Here is a 20,066-nt window from a genome sequence, read left to right as displayed (position 1 = left end):
TCGCACTTTGTGTTCATACTTCTGAGTGTATAACCCTTGTGTTTCACTCTATAATCACCTTGCTGGGTGTGGAGTTTTTGTGTGTCTCACTCTGTGACCATGTTGCTGCATTTGCACCACAGTCCTCTCCCCTACGATCACTCTGCTGTATTCACAATTCATAAACCTCTTTCCCAAGGCCCAAGTTACTATATTCAGAGCTAGTAAGCCTCTCTCCACTGCCATGTTGCAACAGGTCTCTCTCTCCATTACCTTCATTACTACAGTGACAATATTTCAAAAGTATTTCAATGGCAGTAAAGCACTTTGGTCATTCTGAAACCAATTGGGTGGCACAGTGGCACAAGCTAGAAGAGTAACTGCCTTGCAGTGGCAGAGACGTGGGTTCAATCCTGAGTGCAGTTTGCACATTCTCCCTGTGACCATGTGGGTTTTCTCCAAGAGCTCTGGTTTCCTCCCACATTCCAAGGAAGTGCAGGGTGGCTGGTTAATTGGACACCATAGATTGCCCTCACTGTGAAGATAAATAGTAGAATCTCAGGCAGGTGATCAGAATGTGGGGAGAATAAAAAAAAGGATTAATGTAGCATTGGTGTGAATGGGTGATTGATAATCAGGAAGGACTCAGTGGGCCGAAGGGCCTGTTTCCATGCTGCATCTCTCTTTGACTTTGGTAATTCTGAAAGAATGCAAAAAGCATTAATTAAATGAACCTTACCTCAACTACCTTGCCTTTTACTTTGGCTGTTTTGGTCCTATGATAAATCTGCATATTCAATGCTCAAAGACTTGCGTCCAGTGGTCATTGCCACTGTTCATACAGATCACAGGCTTCTTCCTTATCACAGCTGTTTGTATGGATTACATTCTTCCCTGAAAATCCTCCAGTGTGTGTTGCTCTTATTTATTCTCCTGATATTGTACAACTGTGTGCATAACTCACACCCACTGTAACATCATGGATGTGTTGATAAGGAGTGATGAACTAAGGTAGGAAGAGATACATGTGAAGCATCACCACCACCACAGAGCTACTGAACCGAATGGCTTGTGAAATTCTATGTAGTTCTCTGTCATGGTGTAGTTGCAGGAATTCTTTCTTTCTTTTTCAATATTTTTATTAATTCCAAATAAAAAGTACAAAGTACATGAAACAAAAAAAACAAAGTATTACAAAATAGATTGTATTGAATCACACTAAAAATCACAATGTTTCACATTAATAAACAAAAATGATAACTAATTAGTATTAATAAGTTGGAATAATTTTATTATAAAAAAAATCTAACCCCACTACCAAAACCAAAGCTGTTTAGTAACATCCTAAAGACATAGTAGTATTGGCCAATATCTGTACTTTAAGCACCACATCAGTGGTTTTGAAAGTAGTTCAAAAAAGGTCGCCATAATATTTGTAAGTTCGGAATAGATCCAGTAGTAGAGCAGGAATTCTTATTAGTTTGAAAAAAAATCTTGAAGATGTTGGAGACACAAGAGTCTGCAGATGCTGGAAATCTGGAGCAACACACACAAAATGCTGGAGGAACTCAGCAGGTCAGGCAGCATCTATGGAGGGAAATGAACAGTCAACATTTCAAACAGTCGACTTCCTTCCATAGACACTGCCTGACCTGCTGAGTTCCTTCAGCATTTTGTGTGTGTTAAACATAGAACATAGAACAGTACAGCACAGAACAGGCCCTTTGGCCCACAATGTTGTGCCGACATAGCTAATACCCCCTACCTACAGAATGCCCATATCCCTCCATTTTCCTCTCATTCATGTGCCCATTAAGCCCCTCTTAAAAGCCCCCAGTGAATTTGCCTCCACCACCCTATCAGGCAACGCATTCCAGACATCCAACACTCTCTGAGTAAAAGATGTACCCCTCATGTCTGTTCTGAACCTACCCCCTCTCACCTTAAATGCATGCCCTCTGGTATTGGACCTTTAAGTTGTTGCTCTTTAAGTTGTTGATTGTATTAATGAAAAAAATGTGATAATAATCTCCTGAGCTACATCTTGAAGCCTAACTCAGGCTTGCAACATCTGCAAATCAGAGAACTACTTCTTAGAACACTCACCTTTAGAATTACGCTGGTAGATTTACGGATCTGTATTTCCCCATTGACGGGTAAAGGTATGGCTGAGGCAGAACATCTCATTACTGGACTTGACTTAAGGTTCAGTTCAACTTCTGTAAAAGTGTCCACTATCTTAGGAATGTGATCTTCAGGGGAAATAAATCAGCCAAATATTACTAAATATCTCTAAGTAGATCACAATTTTACTTTAACAGATAGTGAAAATTCCACTAAATACACAATGTAATATTATGGAAATCATCACTGTCAATGTTTCTAGCATTTCCAAAATCCTGACTACTCCATGCACAAAATCATTTACACTTATTAGCTTTTCTCCTTATGGGAACATGGGGTCAGCTGGCAAAACTGCTATTCAACTCACCACTCAGCTCTAAGTCTCCAGAGATGGTGATGGGGGTGGTAGAGCTTCTGACAGAATCACTGAGAGACTTGACACAACTTAATAGCTTGTTAATGAAAACCAAAAAAGAACAGCTGGTGCTGGAGATCTGAAATAAAAGCAGAAAATGCTGGAAAAACTCATCAGGTCAGACAGCATTTGTGGAGAAGAGAAACAATTGACATTTCAGGTCCAGCACCTTTCATTAGTTCTGCTGCCCGACCTGCTGGGTGTTTCCAGCATTTTCTGTATTTATTTGAGTGGTTTGTTGTGTCACTTCTCAAGGCTGTTAAGTGTGAAGAATGACATTGTGGGGCTGAGTCATACAGGCTACACATGGTGATGTTTTAAGGACAATCTGATGGATTGACAAGATTCAAATCTTCTTTTTAAGTCAGTTCTCAGTAAAAGTGCCAAACTGAAGTTGAGGTGGGACTTGAGCTCACTCTCTGCTGAATTGTTAGTCCAGAACTCTTTTAACCAAACCTAAAACTGGGCCAGGCATATAAATTTTCAGAAGGACCTCTACCCCAATGACAAGATCTTTTTTCAATATTATCGAGTAAATCATGGAATAGTGAACACTGATGGGTGAATCAGGATTATTTAAATCTGGTGTTAACTTCAAATTGAAGCAAAAGGAAACCTATTTTTTAGAGTTGGCGCTTTTTGGAACAAACAACCACCCATCCGAAGAAAATACATACACGTGCACGTACCAACAAACACACATGCAAGCAAATATGCATGCACATATATGCAACACACACACGCAACACACACACACATGAAAAACATGTACAGATGTACATGCACACACTTTTACATGCACATCACACACAATGTCCGGTACCTGATTTCTCACAGTTCAGGCCACGCCACCCTGCTGGGCATTTACATCCATGGAATCGATTACAAGATGCTCCATTTTGACACTGACATTTCAGCCTACATTCAGGTCCATAGGTGTTAGGGCTACAAACTGAGAACATAATTTAATTAGGTCAAGCAATAAAATAATTTAATGCCTTAAATCACAACCTCTTTGTCATAAAAGATAAAATCACATTCATTTAGTGCAGTTACACATGTATTTCTGGGATCGCTGGTCTGAAATGCACATACATTTTGCTGATGGTTCTGCTGTGAAACAGCACTGACACTCTGTTCTGCACCTGTACACTGCAATCTGGTCATCAGAAATGACCTGGAAACACATCTGACCTCCTGCTCTGCTACTGGGCTCACCTCTGAGTCCAGGGCTGGAGCATAAATATCCAGAGCTGAGGAGCCAAATGCACTTCACATCCAGTGTTAGTCTATGGAACTTTCTTGGATGAAGCAGACAGCTTGTACAAGGCCATTGGAAGCCATTCACTTAATCAATTCCTTCTTGCAGAAAACAGCTGAGCAGAATTTAAAAAATAATTAATTGAATTCAATATTCTGATGCAGGGTTTTGACCTGAAACTTCAACAATTCCTTTCCCCGCACAGATGCTGCTCCATCCACTGAGTTTCTCCAGCAGATTGCTCATTGCTCCACATTCCAGCACCTGCAATCTCATGTCTCATAGTTGAATTCAAGTTTGGGATGTCTTCCAAACTCTAGAAAAATGCGATGAACAAAATGCTGGAGGAACGCAGCAGGTCAGGCAGCATCTATGGAGGGAAATGGAGAGTCGATGTTTCGGATTGGACTCAAGAGAAGTGTAGTTTTCTTTAGAAAAATGCAGGTTTTTTCATCTGTTCTGTTTGAATTTGGGCCAGAGGCAAGTGCAGTACAAACACTATCCTGTATAAAGGAGTGACTTTGGAACATTTCCATTCCAATGGCCAGTGAACATCAGTACTTACATTAAAGGAAATCCTACTATTGTTACATAGTTAACATTTTCTTTTAAATACAGTGATCTGCTTGATATCCAGGATAAGACCTCCTCACTCTCTCTTCTCAGGCAGGCTTGTATTTAAGTAGCATCTTATACGAACCCCTTAGGACATCACTAAGCGTTTCACAGCCAATTAAGTACTCCTGAACTCTGGTCACTATGGTAATATAGGGAAATGCATGGGCCAATTTGTCTGTGGCCACCTTCCACAAACAACAATGTGATAATTACCAGATCATGTATTTAAACAATACTGATTGAGGGATAAATATTGGCCAGAACACCAGCGATAACCCTCCTGTGCTTCTTCAGAATTGTGATGGGATGTTTAATATCCACCTGGGAGAACAGATGCAGCTTCAGTTTAACTTCTCATCTGAAAGACAGATTAACAATGTGTGGAGCCGAAAGAGATGGGGGAGATCTTAAAAGAATTTTTGTGTCTGTATTTACTCAAGAGGCAGACACGGAGTGTATAGAACTGAGGAAAAAGGGTAGTGAGATCACAGACTGTGTCCAGATTAAAGAAGAGGAGGTGCTTGCTGTCTTGAGGTGAATTAGGGTGGATAAATCCCCAGGGCCTGTCGAGGTATCCCTTCAGACCTTGTGGGAGGCTAGTGCAGAAATTGCAGGGGCCCTGGCAGATATATTTAGAACGTCCTTAGCCACGGGTGAGGTGCCGGAGGACTGGGGGATAGCTAATGTTGTTCTGTTGTTTAAGAAAGGCTCTAAGAATAAGCTAGGAAATAATAGGTCGGTGAGCCTGACATCAGTCGTGGGTAAATTATTGGAAGGTATTCTGAGGGACAGGATATTTAAGTATTTGCATAGACAGGGCTTGATTAGGGATAGTCAACATGGCTTTGTGCGTGGCAGGTCATGTCTAATCAATCTTAAAGGGTTTTTGAGGAGGTTACCAGGAAGGTTGATGAAGGGAACGTTGTGGACATTGTCTGCATGGACCTTAGCAAGGCCTTTGACAAAGTCCCGCATGGGAGGCTGGTCCAGAAGGTTAAGTCGCTTGGCATTCAGGATGAAGTAGTCAATTGGATTCAACATTGCTTTAGCAGGAGAAGCCAGAGAGTGGTAGAAGACGATTGTCTCTCTGACTGGAGGCCTGTAACTAGTGGTGTGCCGCAGGAATCAGTGCTGGGCCCATTGTTGTTTATCATCTATATTAATGATTTCAATGATAATGTGGTAAACTGGATCAGCAAGTTTGTAGATAACGCCAACACTGGGGGCGTAGCAGACAGCAAAGAAGGCTATCAAAGCTTGCAAAGTGATCTGGACCAGCTGGGAAAATGGGCTGAAAAATGGCAGATGGAATTTAATGCAGACAAGTGTGAGGTGATGCACTTTGGGAGGACAAACCAGAGTAAGACTTACACAGTGAATTGTAGGGCACAGAGGTGTGCGGTAGAACAAAGGGACCTGGGAATACAGATCCATAATTCTTTGAATGTGCATCACAGGTAGATAGGGTAGTGAATAGAGCTTCTGGCACATTGGCCTTCATAAATCAGGGCATTGAGTACAGGAGTTGTGATGCATTGTTGAAGTAGTATAAGACATTGGTGAGGCCAAACTTAGAGTATTGTGTGCAGTTCTGGTCACCTGCCTACAGGAAAGGTGTCAATAAGCTTGAAAGAGTGCATAGAAAATTTACACAGATGTTGCCGGGACTTGAGGATTTGAGTTACAGAGAAAGGTTGAATTGGATGGGACTTTATTCCCTGGAGGGCAGGAGAATGAGAGGAGATCTTATAGAGGTATACAAAATTATGAGGGGTATAGACAGGGTGAATGCATGCAGGCTTTTTCCCCTCAGGTTGGGTGAGACTAGAACTAGAGGACATAGGTTTAGAGTGAAAGGTGAAATATTTAAGGGGAATCTGAGGGGGAACTACTGATGCAAGTGTGTTATGAGCTGCCAGCAGAAATGGAGGATGTGGGTTCAATTGTAACACTTAAGAGAAGTTTGGATAAATACATGAATGAGAGAGGTATGGAGGGCTATGGTCCAGGTATAGGTGGATGGGACTAGGCAGAAAACCAGGCTTGCATGGACTAGATGGGCTGAAGGGCCTGTTTCTGTGCTGTAGTACTCTCTGACTCTAATCATCTTGGCATCTAACATTCACTGAGGCTGAGTAAATTGGCTTTCAAACTGGACTCACCAGACGGTTTTAGAGAGTTTATGCAGTAAAGGTGACAAGCATTTGATAGCTAATCTTATGAAAAGAGTTGGCTTGGATACTGGGCAGCAGAATGCTCTTTTCCTGATAGGATGTGTCTCTATTATTCTTATCAAACTCCTATTGAATGTATGTTTAGCTTTCACTAACCTTCCTCTGCAGACATGGCTCATTCCCAGAGGATTTGGGCAATGTAACTTGCAGATTCATTTTGCATCTATGCAGGTGAAGGATATTTGCATTTGCACCATAGTTTTCCAATGTATAATAGATCAGAGTTTCCACACTAGGTTTTGCAACAACAAAACTATATCTTGAGTGGAAACTTGCTTGACCTTTGTCCCTGTGCCTTGTGGAACAGTCAGACCCTCAAATTCAAAGGTCAGGGAAAAAAACAGTCTGATCAGCAGGTGAATGCTTCACCTGCACTCAGAACAAGCCAATCAGAGGGCAAACCAATGAGGCAAGCTGAAGCATCCCTGGCCTCATGTCCTCACCCTTCCCCCTCCAATTTCAGTAACCTGTCCATTTCCTCTCTCCTCCTACACCACCCAAACTGCCCCCCCACTCCTCTATCACCCTGTTTCTTTCCCCTCTTTCACCCACTCCACGTGCCCATCACTCACAGACTCCATCCACTGGATCCCTCTTCCTACTGTTCCCATCTGCCCACCCCACCTCCGTTATTTGGTTCCGTGCTCCACCTTCCTCTCCTATCAGATCCCACCACCTGCGGCCCTTTGTTGCCTCCACCCATCACCTCCCAGCCTCTGGTGCTATTTCCACTCTTCCCTCCTCCATCTGTCTATCACCCCTCCTCATGTGGATCTGCCTATCACTTGCCAGCTCTTGCCTCACCCTACTCCCTCACCTTATTGTGCTGGCTACCTTCCCTCTATTTTTTAGTCCAGACGAAGGGCATCGACCTGAAATGTTGACTGCCCATTTCCCTCCACCGATGCTGCCTGACCCGCTGAGTTCTATTTGGTTTTTGCTCTAAAATCCAGCATCTGCAGTCTTTTGTGCCTCCCCCTGTGTTTGTTGGCTTGTCAGATGCCCCAGGGCTGGGAAACCCTGGATTTCATGGCACTGTACACTGTGCCCCTTGCCGTCTGGTGTGCTTCACCTAACCAGTGCTACCATTGGAAAGGGGTGGGGATGGGGGTGAGGCAGTTTAAAAACCTGCTTCATTTGATGTTCACAGAGCAAAGGGGCTTCATACCAGGTTGACTCTACTTGAGGTTAACAACAACGTGCTTCTATATAACATCTCAAGGCTCTTCTCGTCACAGGATCAAATAACGTACGAGTCACAAAAACAGACACTAGTTGCTTACAGTTTAGTCAAAGAGGTAGGTTCTAATAATGGTCCTTAACGTAGAAAGAAAGGTTTTTTAGAGAGAATTCCAGAGCTTAGAATCTTGGCAGCCTTACTGAAGAGATTAAATTTGGGTTTAATTAAGAGGCAAGGATTAGAGGAGTATAGATATCTTGGCAGGTTGGAGGGAAAAGACCATAAAGGGATTTTTTAAAGTAAGAATGAAAATGTTAAGATAGATGCATGTTGCTTAATCATGTCAGTGATAGAGGGTATAGAGAATGGTGCAAGTAAGAACATAAGTAGGATCTCAGGTTTATGATAGGTAAAATAAGGAATGCTGGCAAGCAATGCATTGGATTAGTCAGGTCAAGAAGCAATAAAATCACACTATTTTGTTTGCTACAGCTTTATACAATCCTGAGACTTCACCTTTCCAGTTTTCTTGACCTTAAGCTTAACACTTCGATATCATCTTTAATCCTGCCACCACATAACAAGCTTCAAGGCATTTCTCTAAAGTGAATGCTACTTTCTGCATTTACCTTCATTGCATTTCCTCCCATGCCAACCTGCAGCACAAGAACAGCCATAGGGATCGGGCAGACAGAACCTGTAACCACTGCAGGAGCTCTGAGATGTACACTCTTCTTGGCAATTGCGACCAAATTTTCCTTCTTCACAGACTAAAACCAAAACAGTGAACTGTTAAGATTCTGAAAAGGATTCTGGCCATTGTTAGTTTCGTGCACAAGACAAGCTTTTATAATATTGATCACAATACTTCTACAGATGTTAATTTGCTCCTTTACCTCCATCTTTGATGCTCACAACCCATTCAAATCTTTATGCATCATCTCTTGCCTCTTCTCGTATCTCCCATGTCCTCTTCCCTCGTTCTGCCTCCAGTGTTCACCCCTTCAAATTTGAACAGTGCACACTTGGGTTTTCTTGCCCACAGTTGGCTAACTCAACCTCATATCTGACTGAGACACATCATCTCCCATTGACCTTCACTTTCATCATGAAATACACACTATTACAGGATCATTCTGTACACCAAGGGTAACACAACTTTATCCATTAACAACCATGTTCTTACACTCTTTCTCCTTCGTGGTCCTTCGACAGCAAGTTCCAGGAGCCTGGAGATATTCTTGTCACAAACACTCAGGTGCACTGTCCAGCTGCATCCATAGCTTCCTTCTACTTCCCGTCCCCATCAAGTCAAATACCCCTACATCCCCCACGCTTGCCCTGCTCCATTCCTCAGCCTGAATATCTATCTGATCTCTCTCCCATCTTCCCTCTCGCCCTTTGAAACTTTGCCTATGCGGCCCATCTCCTATTCTCTTAACCTAAACTGTGAGCTATCAAGTGAGTTGACCATGTAAGTGGTTCTCTTTCTTTTATGATTTTCTTTCTTCCTTACAAAACCACCATCTTTCTCTTTTCCTCAAAATATCTATCCCTGACCCTTCAGCCACACACTCATTCCTTCCCTGGCCAGTGTCTCAGCGTGATGTTGTTTATTTATAAAATCTTTATCATTTCCTGCCTCCATCATCTTGTCTCTCCTTATTTACTGTTGAAAGCTTTCTTCATGCCTTGATCACCACCATGCTTCCATAGCAGATCTTCCACCCTCCACTCTGTGTAGATGTCATTCAAAAATTGCATGTTGTAGCGGCCCGGACCCACAGAACTCGAACCGCCATCGGCAGCCATGGGCGCATGCACGGGAGGGCGATGTAGACTAACCGCGGGGTGGGCCTTCCGGCAGGGACCTCACGTCACATCCGCCGGAGAGGCTCTCGGGTACTCTTGCGAGCGCGCACGCTTTGTTTTCAGTCAGTAAAGTGTGCTCCAGTCCAGCCTCCACGTCTCTCCGTTTTTCCTTTTCTGCCATGCGCTGCATTCGGCTACAACGTCAAATATGTTTCCCCTGTCCATGCTGCTCTAAACTGACTCTCTTCTCTCCAGCATCTCCAATTAACATACTCATTATTTTAAGTCCCTACATGGCCTTGTCCCTCTCTATCCCAGTAATCTCCCTCAGCCTATGAATCCCCTTCAGTGCACAGAACACCTCATACCTTTGACATTATTCCTCTGTGTATCCACCTAGCTCTCCCTTTGTCTCACCATGTACTTTTACCAATTTAGGGCTAGCTGCCTAGAGCTCCCCGCTTAAACCATCTGGCTCTTCAATCTCCTTGAAATCCACCTCTTTGACCAAACCATTTGCTATCCCTCTTCATATCTCCAAGTAGTATGGCATATTTTTACACTTTTTAGACTACCATGCAAGTTTTCATGTAATATTGTGCTGATGCCTTGGTTATATTAATTTGGATTTCAGAGCTAGAGATGCTAATGTAAACTTTAAACTTGTAAATACACTGTATTTCAGATCTTACATTTTTAGTTTGGTGATGAACTGGGAATCCAGATATGCCAAACAACATTTCTGATTAATAAATATCACACAACAAACTGGCATTACTGGCCATGAGATCTCAATACATTTTCAAGGTACTTGTATGCATTTTTACTTTTTGATAAAAAGGCAAGACAAAAGCAGTCTGTGTCAATATTTTTTTTACTCATTGGAAGTTTTTTACATTTTTGGTTTATTGAATGGTGATAGATAGATACTACACATGTGCAGTGTGCATGTATAGTATCTATCTATTTAGCACCTGTGGCTAAAACAGTGTGACCATAGCCACACCCATGGTCAGTCAATGAATTCTACCAGACAATGCTACTGCGGGTGTCAGTGTTTGAGCTTCAGATAGGTTAGTTAAAACAGCATACATAGATTTCATTTAAAGAATGGTGTGATATGAAAGTCGATAAATCAATTCCATATGGATGCCTGATCTATGAAACCGAGTTCTGCTCAATATTAATTAGTTTGTTTCCTTACCAAGTTCACAATTTTCTCCTGTGTAACCCGGTCCACAGATACATTCACCAGTACCTTCATGACAGATCCCCCCATTCAGGCAATCAGGGCAGGCTTTGTCACATGATGTACCCCATTTCTTATCAGGACAAGCTATAACATAACATGAAAGTGTCAGTACAATATCAAAGCAGTATCTAATAACCAATGAAGCAAACACAGTTAATGCTCATGTAATGTTCTCCAGTTATTTATCTTGGCGATATGTCAGAATCCTTGTGGGTGCAATGTTTTGCTTCATGTCTGACTGTTACATTTATGTGCTAGAATATATAACTTATGATCCAGGCAACCTTTCAATCAAACAAGTAAGCGTGTATAACTACTTTTATGTAACACTGTTGTCTTCAAAACTGGCTGGGAAGAACTAATTAACATTAAAAATTGTAGCATCAATACACACAAATGGAACTTAATAATTTAAACAGCAAAAACAACTTCCGTTTGTCTTTTGCCTTTAATATAGCATATTATGCAAAAATGACAATGAGAGACGTTAGCAGATGCAAGGGTACATAACCAAAAACTTGATCAAAGAGATAAATTTTCAGAAGTGTCTTACAGGAACATGAGAAATAGCAAATAGGATCGAGTCTCCTGCCCATTCACTTCGGCTGTCAATAAAGCTTCTCCACATCACTCATACAGTCCACACTACCACCGAGCTTCGTACCATCAGCAAATTTGGATATGTTATGCTCTTTCCATCCAAACACTGACATAGGTTGTGAACAGCTGTGACTCCAGCAAAAATCCATTATTCACAACCTCTTAATATGAAAATGACCCTTTTACTCCTACTCTCTGTTTTTTGTCTGGTAAATGAATCCTCTATCTACACAAGTATCCTATCCCCAACACTCTGTGCTCTGATTCTGTTTAATACCTTACCAAAGTTCTCCTGATAGTCCAAAAAAAACACAAACTGGTTCATATAAGAACACAGGTTTAATCACAAAAAAAATAAATGCTCTTAATCATAATCATTCCAGGACCTGAGAACAATCCAATCTTTAATGACTGAAAACAGCTTTTAAGCAAATATACAGAACTATATCATAAATAATTATATTCAGAAACAGTATCCAGTTTCATAGCAAATTAATAAAAATAGCATTTAAAGTATTTTGTAAATCCAAATATTAAACCCTCGTGTCCCCCCAAAAATAATTTAATTTTTTGAACCTCCTCAAAGGCTTGGGAACAAAACCCACAGAAGCTCCACTTCCACTTCCTTAGACATTGTCTCCTCGACATTAGCTCAAAAACTGCAGAAACTCAAGATGCACTGAATGTAAGTTTACACTAAAAATTCTGCAAATGTTAGCAGCTGTTATGGTGATTTTGACTGAATTAATTAACAGAAAAATTGAGGCACCACAGAAAGGAAATCCGAGGTGCCTGAATTCAGATGAGAAATTATTATAATTGATGATATTTGCCTGCCCTGTAACTAAGTCAAGTGTATTAGTGCAGCAATATAATCAGAGGATTCAAGGATAGTTGTTGGTAAATTACAAAAATTGTAATGCTGTGAGCAGACTGTCAGCTGCAGAAATAAGTGCAAAAAAACTGCTGGAGGAACTCAGTGGGTCAAGCAGCATGTGTAGAGGTAAATGGGCAGTCAACATATCGGGTTGAGACTCGTGCATTATCATGAGTAGACTCATAGCTCAGCCCATACTTTGACTGTTTCTTCAGTCTCTAGCAGCCTCTGTTGGTGAAAGTATGAAGAACTGTGGGCAGACAAGGTTCAGTCATTCTTTCACTGGTTGCTGTGAGACCATCAGCAGCACGTGGAGTTTCTGTGATATTTAGCAAGGAGACCTTTATGGAGTGTAATACTGCAGTAGTATTACTATAACAATGGTCTTTGCAACATCAAGGTTTTTAAAAAACAGATTTTATCCAATTCAATCAAAGACAAACATTTTAAACAATTAGCTTTTATTAAGTACAATTTTCTTTAAATGTTATATTCAGTTTTCTTGTAGAATGAAAGAAATGGCTGACCCTAGGAATGGATACATGACAGGGTCTGATTCATCATTTACATCAAAAATCCTATCTTTCTGAAATTTATTCATTTATTCCTTCACAAGATTTGGGTCACTGAGCGACCAGCATTTACTGCCCATCCCATACTTAGTGGCTTTCCAAATTGTCTCTGAGGACAGATAAAAGTAAATCAATTCGTTCTGGGTCTGGAGTCACAGATAAGCCAATGTTTATGGGACACTTGTAGCCCAGATAAGTTTTTAAACAGGTATCATGGTTTATAAACTCCAGAATTTATTTAATTAACCTATTTTAAATTCCTCAGCTACACTGTTGAGATTTGAACTCATGTTTCTTGATCATCGGTCTAGTTACCATGATGTTACCAGATCAAATATGCAGCCATTCGCCAAATTCAAGCAGGAACTTACCTCGGACTATCAGTCTGAAGAAAGCACCTTTTAGAAGATTCCCACTGAGTACTGTTGTGCTGTAAACACAGGTGTGAGATGGACTAGCATTTTCAATCTCCAAGGGCACGGTCTCATTTTTTATTTCATTGGTGTGGATTGTACTTATGTAGCTACCTAAGAAAACAAAATATTATACACTATGAGGCATTGTCCCAGAATGAGGCATCACACAGAGGAAAATGTAGATGGGAACAATGGGACAGAATGAGAATGACAAATGTACAAAGGTTTAGGAATACAGGAATAGGTTGAAGTTAAAAGTCTAAGATTCCTGTAGCTCTCTTTCTACCACTCTGGTAGATGTCACCAGTACTAAGAGATGGTCTCTTTTAATTGCTCTAAAAGAGATTTATAAACCAATGATCTAAAGTTGCCCACTCCTCCCACTCTCAAGCCAGTAAGATCCGTCCTGCACGGTTGGGGCATCACCCCCGGCACGCGCTGCCCCCGGGAGGACTGCGCCAGGGACGAGACGGTCGCCCACCTCTTTGCCGGCTGTGGGTTTGCGAGGAGGGTGTGGTGAAAGATGCAGGGGTCCTTGTCACGTTTCATCCCAAGCAGCAGCGTAACGGAGGATTCTCTGATCTACGGGCTGTTCCCGGGGACACACATAGAGACGGACATCAGCTGCAGCTGGAAGGTCATCAACTCGGTGAAAGACGCCCTTTGGTCTGCCCGAAAATTGTTGGTCTCCCAGCGCTGCGAGATGTCCGTAGGGGAATGCTGCCGACTGGCACATTCCAGGCTGCAGGAGTACGTGCTGAGGGACGCACTGACGCTGGGTGCAGCCAGCGCGAGGGCTGGGCGGGGAAGGACGACCGTTTAGGGTTCTTCTGCCACTGGAAAGGGAGGGGCAGGGTCAGGCGAGGAATCCGCTCAAATGTTGTAAAGATGGGATTGGGGTATCACCTCAGGGAGCCACACGTGTGGCATCGGTGCTGTGTTTTTTATATATAAAAAGGTAACACTAAGAATTGAACTGTACACGAATGTAAAGGTTTGAACAGTTTTTATTATTGTATATAGTTTCCTTTATTATGAATAAAGTTTATTTTGTTTAAATAAAAAATTAAAAAAAAACACCACATGTTGCATGTCGACATTATTCACGCTCACTCCTCACTACTGCATTCACAATTACCTTCCACTCACCCACACATAATGTGCCCATCATGTGTACATTAAATGGAGTTCTATCCAAACCTTTCAACAGGGCAGTCACTCCTGCATGAAAAGCTAACAATGAAGCAAACAGAGAGGCTCAAGATTACTCACCATTACACTTCAACATGACATCCTCGTTCAATGCATTCTGCTTCTGCACTTGAAGGAAAGCAGTTTCACCCTTGTTTACTGTAGTTGTGAGTCTGTTAGGGTAGAAATCAGCTGGAAAGTCAGAACAAAATAACTTTAATACAAAAGCAATGAGCGGAAAGTTTACAGAATGACAATTTCCATTCATAGAACAGTTTTAACACTGCAGAATCTACCAAGATATTTCACTGGAGCATTATTAAAACGGGCACAGTCACATAATGAAACATCAATGAAGATGACCAAAAGTTTGTTTGAAAAGATAGGTTCTAAAGATAGTTAAGGGAGGGAGGAGGGATATGGTGGCAGAGAAGTTGGGAAGTTCATTCCACAGCTTAGGGCCGTGGTGACTGAAGGCAAGGTCATTAATGCTGGACTCTGGGAAAGATCAAAAACTTGGGCTGAAAAATATTTTGGTTATAGGGCTGAAGAAAATAACAAGAGGTTGGGTGGGGTTAGTCTATTGAGGGATATGAAAACAAAGAATTTTGAAATCGAGAAGTTGTTTAATTAGAAGCAAATATAAATCATGAAGCCTTGAGGTGAAGAGTGAACAGGATAGTATTAATGGTGTTGTCATGCAGGGAAGTTGCATTTGATGTCACAGCAGAAGCCTCTGAATACTGACAAGTCCAATGGATGTGAGGGAGTAGTTACAAAACGTAAAACAACTTGAGATGGTGAAGAAGTTACCAAATAAGGCATCACTAGCGGTGGAGGCTAGGGGGTTACCTACACCAGACATTACTGTCGATAGAACTTAGGGAAATATCAAGCATTGGCACACCTACAAATGGGGTTAGGAAATTACCAAACACAGTCATGCCTCATAAACTCAAAGAGTCATGCAGCACAAAAGCTCAGCGACAAGCATTAGTGAGCTACACAACAATGACCTACCTAGTGATGGAATTACCAAACGCTGGCACACTAGCAATGGAAGTCAAGGAGAAATATACACTGCCACTCTTAGTGATAGAGGTTACAGAGCTACTAACTAGTGATGGAAGTAGGGAGTTAGCAAACACTGGTACACCTAGTAATAGAAATAAGGGAATTCACAAACACAGGTGCTGCTATTGGTTAGTGATTTACCATACATTGTTACTGAGGGGAACTTATCTTCTGTCCTCTGTTTACTTATGAAATTTGGTTCCAATGAAGTTGTTTGACAAAATCATAAAATAATACGTTATTACGGCGCAGTATTGTGGTGCAGCAGTTAGTGCTGCTGCCTCGTAGCTCCAGTGACATGAGATCGATCCTGACCATGGGTGCTGTCAATATGGAATTTACACATTCCTCCCTGTGATTGCGTAGGTTTCTGATGGTTGCTCAGGTTTCCGATGGTTGCTCAGGTTTCCTCCCACATCTCAAAGGCATGCTGGTGGGCTAACTGCCCACTGTCAATTACCCTTTAAAGTGGGTAAGCAGTGGCAAAATCTAAGATGAGCTTTTGGGCACGTGACAGAAAATAAGTTGCAGGGCTCCGTGGAAAAAGTGCGACTGATGGGGTTGCTCTGCTGGAAGAGTTTTACTAAAATGATTCCAGAGAGGAGGAAAAGCTCTTTCGCCACGTATGAAGTGGTTAGGGTCTGGAGTGGAGTGTTTTGCCAGGGTTTGTCATGGGCAGATTCAATAGCAGCATTCAAAAGAGAGCTGGCTTAATATCAGGAAAAAAAGGGTTTTCAAGGGCTTTGCAGAGAGGGCAGGGAAACAGTATTAGATGGATTTCTCATACAAAGAGCCGGTATGACATTGATGGGCCAAATGGTTTCTTTTCATGCTGTAACCATTCTGTGATTCTGAAATACTGCCCAGGGCTTTGTGAGTTAAATATCAGTCCGCTTAAATGCAAAGGAAAATGTTTATTCTGTCTATGCTTGCTGCTGCTTTGGGAAAGTAACCAACATAATCAAAGACTCCTCCCAGCCTAGTCATTCTCTCTTCTCCCCCCTCCCATAGGGCAGAAGATAAAAAAGCTTGAAAAAATGCACCACCAGGCTAAAAGACAGCTTCTATCCATCTGTTATGAGACTCTCAAACAGACCTCTTGTAAGATAAAGATGAACTCTTGATCTCTCAATCTACCTTGTCAAGGCCCTTGCACCTAATTTATCTACCTGCACTGCACTTTCCCTGTAACTGTAACACTATATTCTGCATTCTGTTATTGCTTTTCCCTTTGTACTACCTCGATGTATTTATGTTTGGAATGGATGGCATGCAAAACAAAGTTTTTCACTGTATCGCGGTATATGTGAAAATAATAAACCAATTACCAAATGCCAGTCAGATATCAGTCACACAGCTTCCTTATATTTGATTTGCATGATTGAACTTTTTATTCAGTCAAGCTGTCTGAGGTCATCAAACTACTCTGGGAGAAACTGGTCATGGGAGGCAGTGCAAAGGAGGCAAATCAGCAGCTTGTTATTAAACATGAATAATTCAGAATTCTAATTGCTGCAATGAAATTGAATTTCACGTGGGGTGTATGAAGCAATCAGCATGTTATTATATTTGTTGAGCTACCCTTTAGACAGATTTCTACTTTAGGTTGTGATTCTCATGAGTGATTTTGGTTTATAACCCATTATGTTCTTTGGTGAAATTGAAGATTCTGATAGAAAACCAAAATCAAAGGCAGTTACCAACAAGTTCATCCCTGGTTTGTAATACTTAATGAACTGGGCAGCATAGTGGAACAGCAGGTAGAACCACTGCCTCACAGTGCCAGGGACCCAGGTTCGATCCTGACCTCGGATGCTGTCTGCGTGGAGTTTGCATATTCTCCCTGTGACTGCATGGGTTTCCTCTGGGATGCTCCAGTTTTCTCTCACATCCCAATGATGTGCGGGTTGAAAGGTTAATTGGCCAGTAAATTGTCCCTAGCATGTAGGTAAGTGGTAGAATCTGGTGGCAGTTGATGAGAATGTGGATTGATAAACAATGGGATTAATGCAGGATTAGAGTAAATGGGTGCTTGTTGGTCGGCATGGTCTTTGTGGGCCAAAAGGCCTGTTTCCATGCTGTACTCTGTAGGTCCAACTACATGGTCATGTCAGCATGTTGTACTCTGAAGTAAATTTCAAAGGAAGAATACAAAACAGTTACATAGTGCATTAGCTCTAGCAACCAGATTAAAATCACCTCTGTGTTTGTCACACCAGTTGTTGCAAAAGTTACCTGTATTGCTGTTAATAATTGTCACAACATGTGTTTTCTCCATCTGTCGTCTCCCTTCACAGTAGTAGATGCCCATCTGTTCCCAATCCTTACAGGAGCCTCTCCCCTGTATACGATTGTGCTTTACCGGGTCTCTTACATAGTCAAAATTATTTTTTGTCACTTTAATTATTGAGCTGTCCTTTTCCATTTTAAGTTCCAATCCATCTGAGTGACGCTCACCAGACACACAAGAGAGGGGAAACTCATTCTTAGAATTGAGGTTAGTGATTAGGTAGATGTCCAAAATTGCTCCTGAGTGGAGAAAAAACATAAAGAACAAAATATTTTTAGAATATGAAAATTTACAACAAAAATCCCTTGAAATTGGAGTCTTTGCTCATAAAATATAATTTGTAACTACGCGGATAAGCACTGTTCTAAATACTACAAGGAGCTGTGTGCATTAGAAATACAGGTGCATTGTTTACAGATGCTTATACTAACTTTATTTCAGGTGGCATTAATCTGGTAACAGTAAACCCATGGCAATAATCTGGAATTTGGAGAAAAATACATCAACTAGTCAATGATAACCACAAAAAAAAGTGGATTGTTATATCAATGCATCTGTTTAACTAATGTCTTTCAGGGAAGGAGAGCTACCAGCCTTACCTGGTCTGGTTTACATGTGACTTCAGACCTACCACATGTGGTTGACTCTTAAATGCCCTCTGAAATGGCCTAGCAAGCCACTCAAGTGCACAAGTAATGCTACATTAAAACAAAGGGATAAAACTAAACAGACCACCCCACATCAATCTAGGCACTGACTAAGGCAATGTCACTGCCAACCCCAGTCCTCCTTGGAAACATCTGGGGACTGGTGTCTGATCTGGGAGAACTGTTGAACAGAATATTCAAGCAACAATCTAACACAGTCTAACACAGTCATATTCAAGGTATTATACCTTACTGTATCAGACTTCTCTGTCACAATCCCTGGCTACCTCCCGTTCCACTGGCAGAACAGACTCACCAGAAATGAAGGCACAGACGTATAGAGGATGGAGGGAGGAGCCCTTGGAGTCCTGAACAATGACTCCAGACTCCAGGAAATCTCATGGCATCAGGTCAAACACTGACAAGGAAGCCTCCTCCTGATTACCGCAACCATCCTTCCTCAGTAATGAATCAATGCTCCTTCATGTTGAATAACACTTAGCAGATGCACTGAGAGTACCAAGGCAATAGTATGCACTCTTGGTGGGGAACTTCAATTTCTAGCACCACCACAGATCAAGCTGCCTGTGTCCTGAAGCACACTGCTGTCTGATTGGTTCTGCGGCAGAGGGATAAACTTGTGTGATAAAGTCCCATCTCCACATCGAGGACAACCTCCATCTTGTAGTGTTGGTGCTATAATCTTGCTAACTGGGATAGATTCAGAAGAGATCTGGCAGCTCAGAACTGGCATCCGTGATGTACTCTGGGCTGTCATTGTCAGCAGCAGCAATGATGACCACCATGGCATGTAACCTCATGACCTGGCAGGTCCCTCCTGATATTATTACTATCAAGCCAGGGCATCTACCCTGGTCCATTGATGTGTGCAGAAGTACTTGCTGGGAATATCATAGTCATACTTAAACATGATGAAGTATCAGCCCAGCTGCAATACAGAACTACTTGCATGCTAAAACAGCACAAAGAAGATGGAGAAACAAAGGACTGCAGATGTTAGAATCTAGATGAAAAACATTATGATGCTGGAGGAACTCAGCAGGCCAGGCAGCATCCGTGGAGAAAAGCAGGCGGTCAACGTTGATGTTGTTCACCTGCTTTTCTCCACGGATGCTGCCTGGCCTGCTGATCAGTGGGTTATGAGAAGTAGATAGACCTAAGCAATCTCATAACCCACAGATCAGATCAAAGCTCTTCAGACCTACCACGTCTAGGCAGGAAAGGTGATATACAATTAAATTGCTAACAGGAGGAAAAGGCTCCAAGAGCATCCTCATCTCAAAGATGGCAGAGGCTAAAGGGGAGCTGGAAGTGCTGAGTGGATGATCCTTCTCGGCTTCCTCCTGAGATCCCCGCCAGGTCAAAGTGATTCACTATGAGTGATATCAAGCAATGGCCAAGAGCACTAGATAGAAAAAGGCTTTGAAACTGGACAACTTTCCAACTATAGTACAGGGACATACATTCAGAACCAGCTATGGCACCAGCTATGCTGATCCTGTA

At 41.9% G+C, this 20,066-nt stretch overlaps 1 protein-coding gene across 2 annotated transcripts in view; it reads right to left on the bottom strand.

Annotated features, from left to right (window-relative positions):
* tie1 (tyrosine kinase with immunoglobulin-like and EGF-like domains 1) overlaps positions 1-20,066 on the bottom strand; it is a 73,734-nt gene that overhangs the window by 39,985 nt on the left and 13,683 nt on the right. For both annotated transcript variants that reach the window (XM_052011104.1, XM_052011105.1), the window contains exons 2-8: positions 17,841-18,134; positions 14,613-14,723; positions 13,296-13,451; positions 10,828-10,959; positions 8,441-8,581; positions 3,342-3,470; positions 2,086-2,231 (exon numbers count right to left, since the gene is read on the bottom strand). In XM_052011104.1, the coding sequence (XP_051867064.1) occupies positions 2,086-2,231; positions 3,342-3,470; positions 8,441-8,581; positions 10,828-10,959; positions 13,296-13,451; positions 14,613-14,723; positions 17,841-18,134 (1,109 nt within the window). The remainder of the gene's footprint in view (positions 1-2,085; positions 2,232-3,341; positions 3,471-8,440; positions 8,582-10,827; positions 10,960-13,295; positions 13,452-14,612; positions 14,724-17,840; positions 18,135-20,066) is intronic.

Source organism: Pristis pectinata, chromosome 3 (assembly GCF_009764475.1).
Source record: "Pristis pectinata isolate sPriPec2 chromosome 3, sPriPec2.1.pri, whole genome shotgun sequence".
Lineage (NCBI taxonomy): Eukaryota > Metazoa > Chordata > Chondrichthyes > Rhinopristiformes > Pristidae > Pristis > Pristis pectinata.
This window is presented reverse-complemented; position numbering and strand designations above follow the sequence as displayed.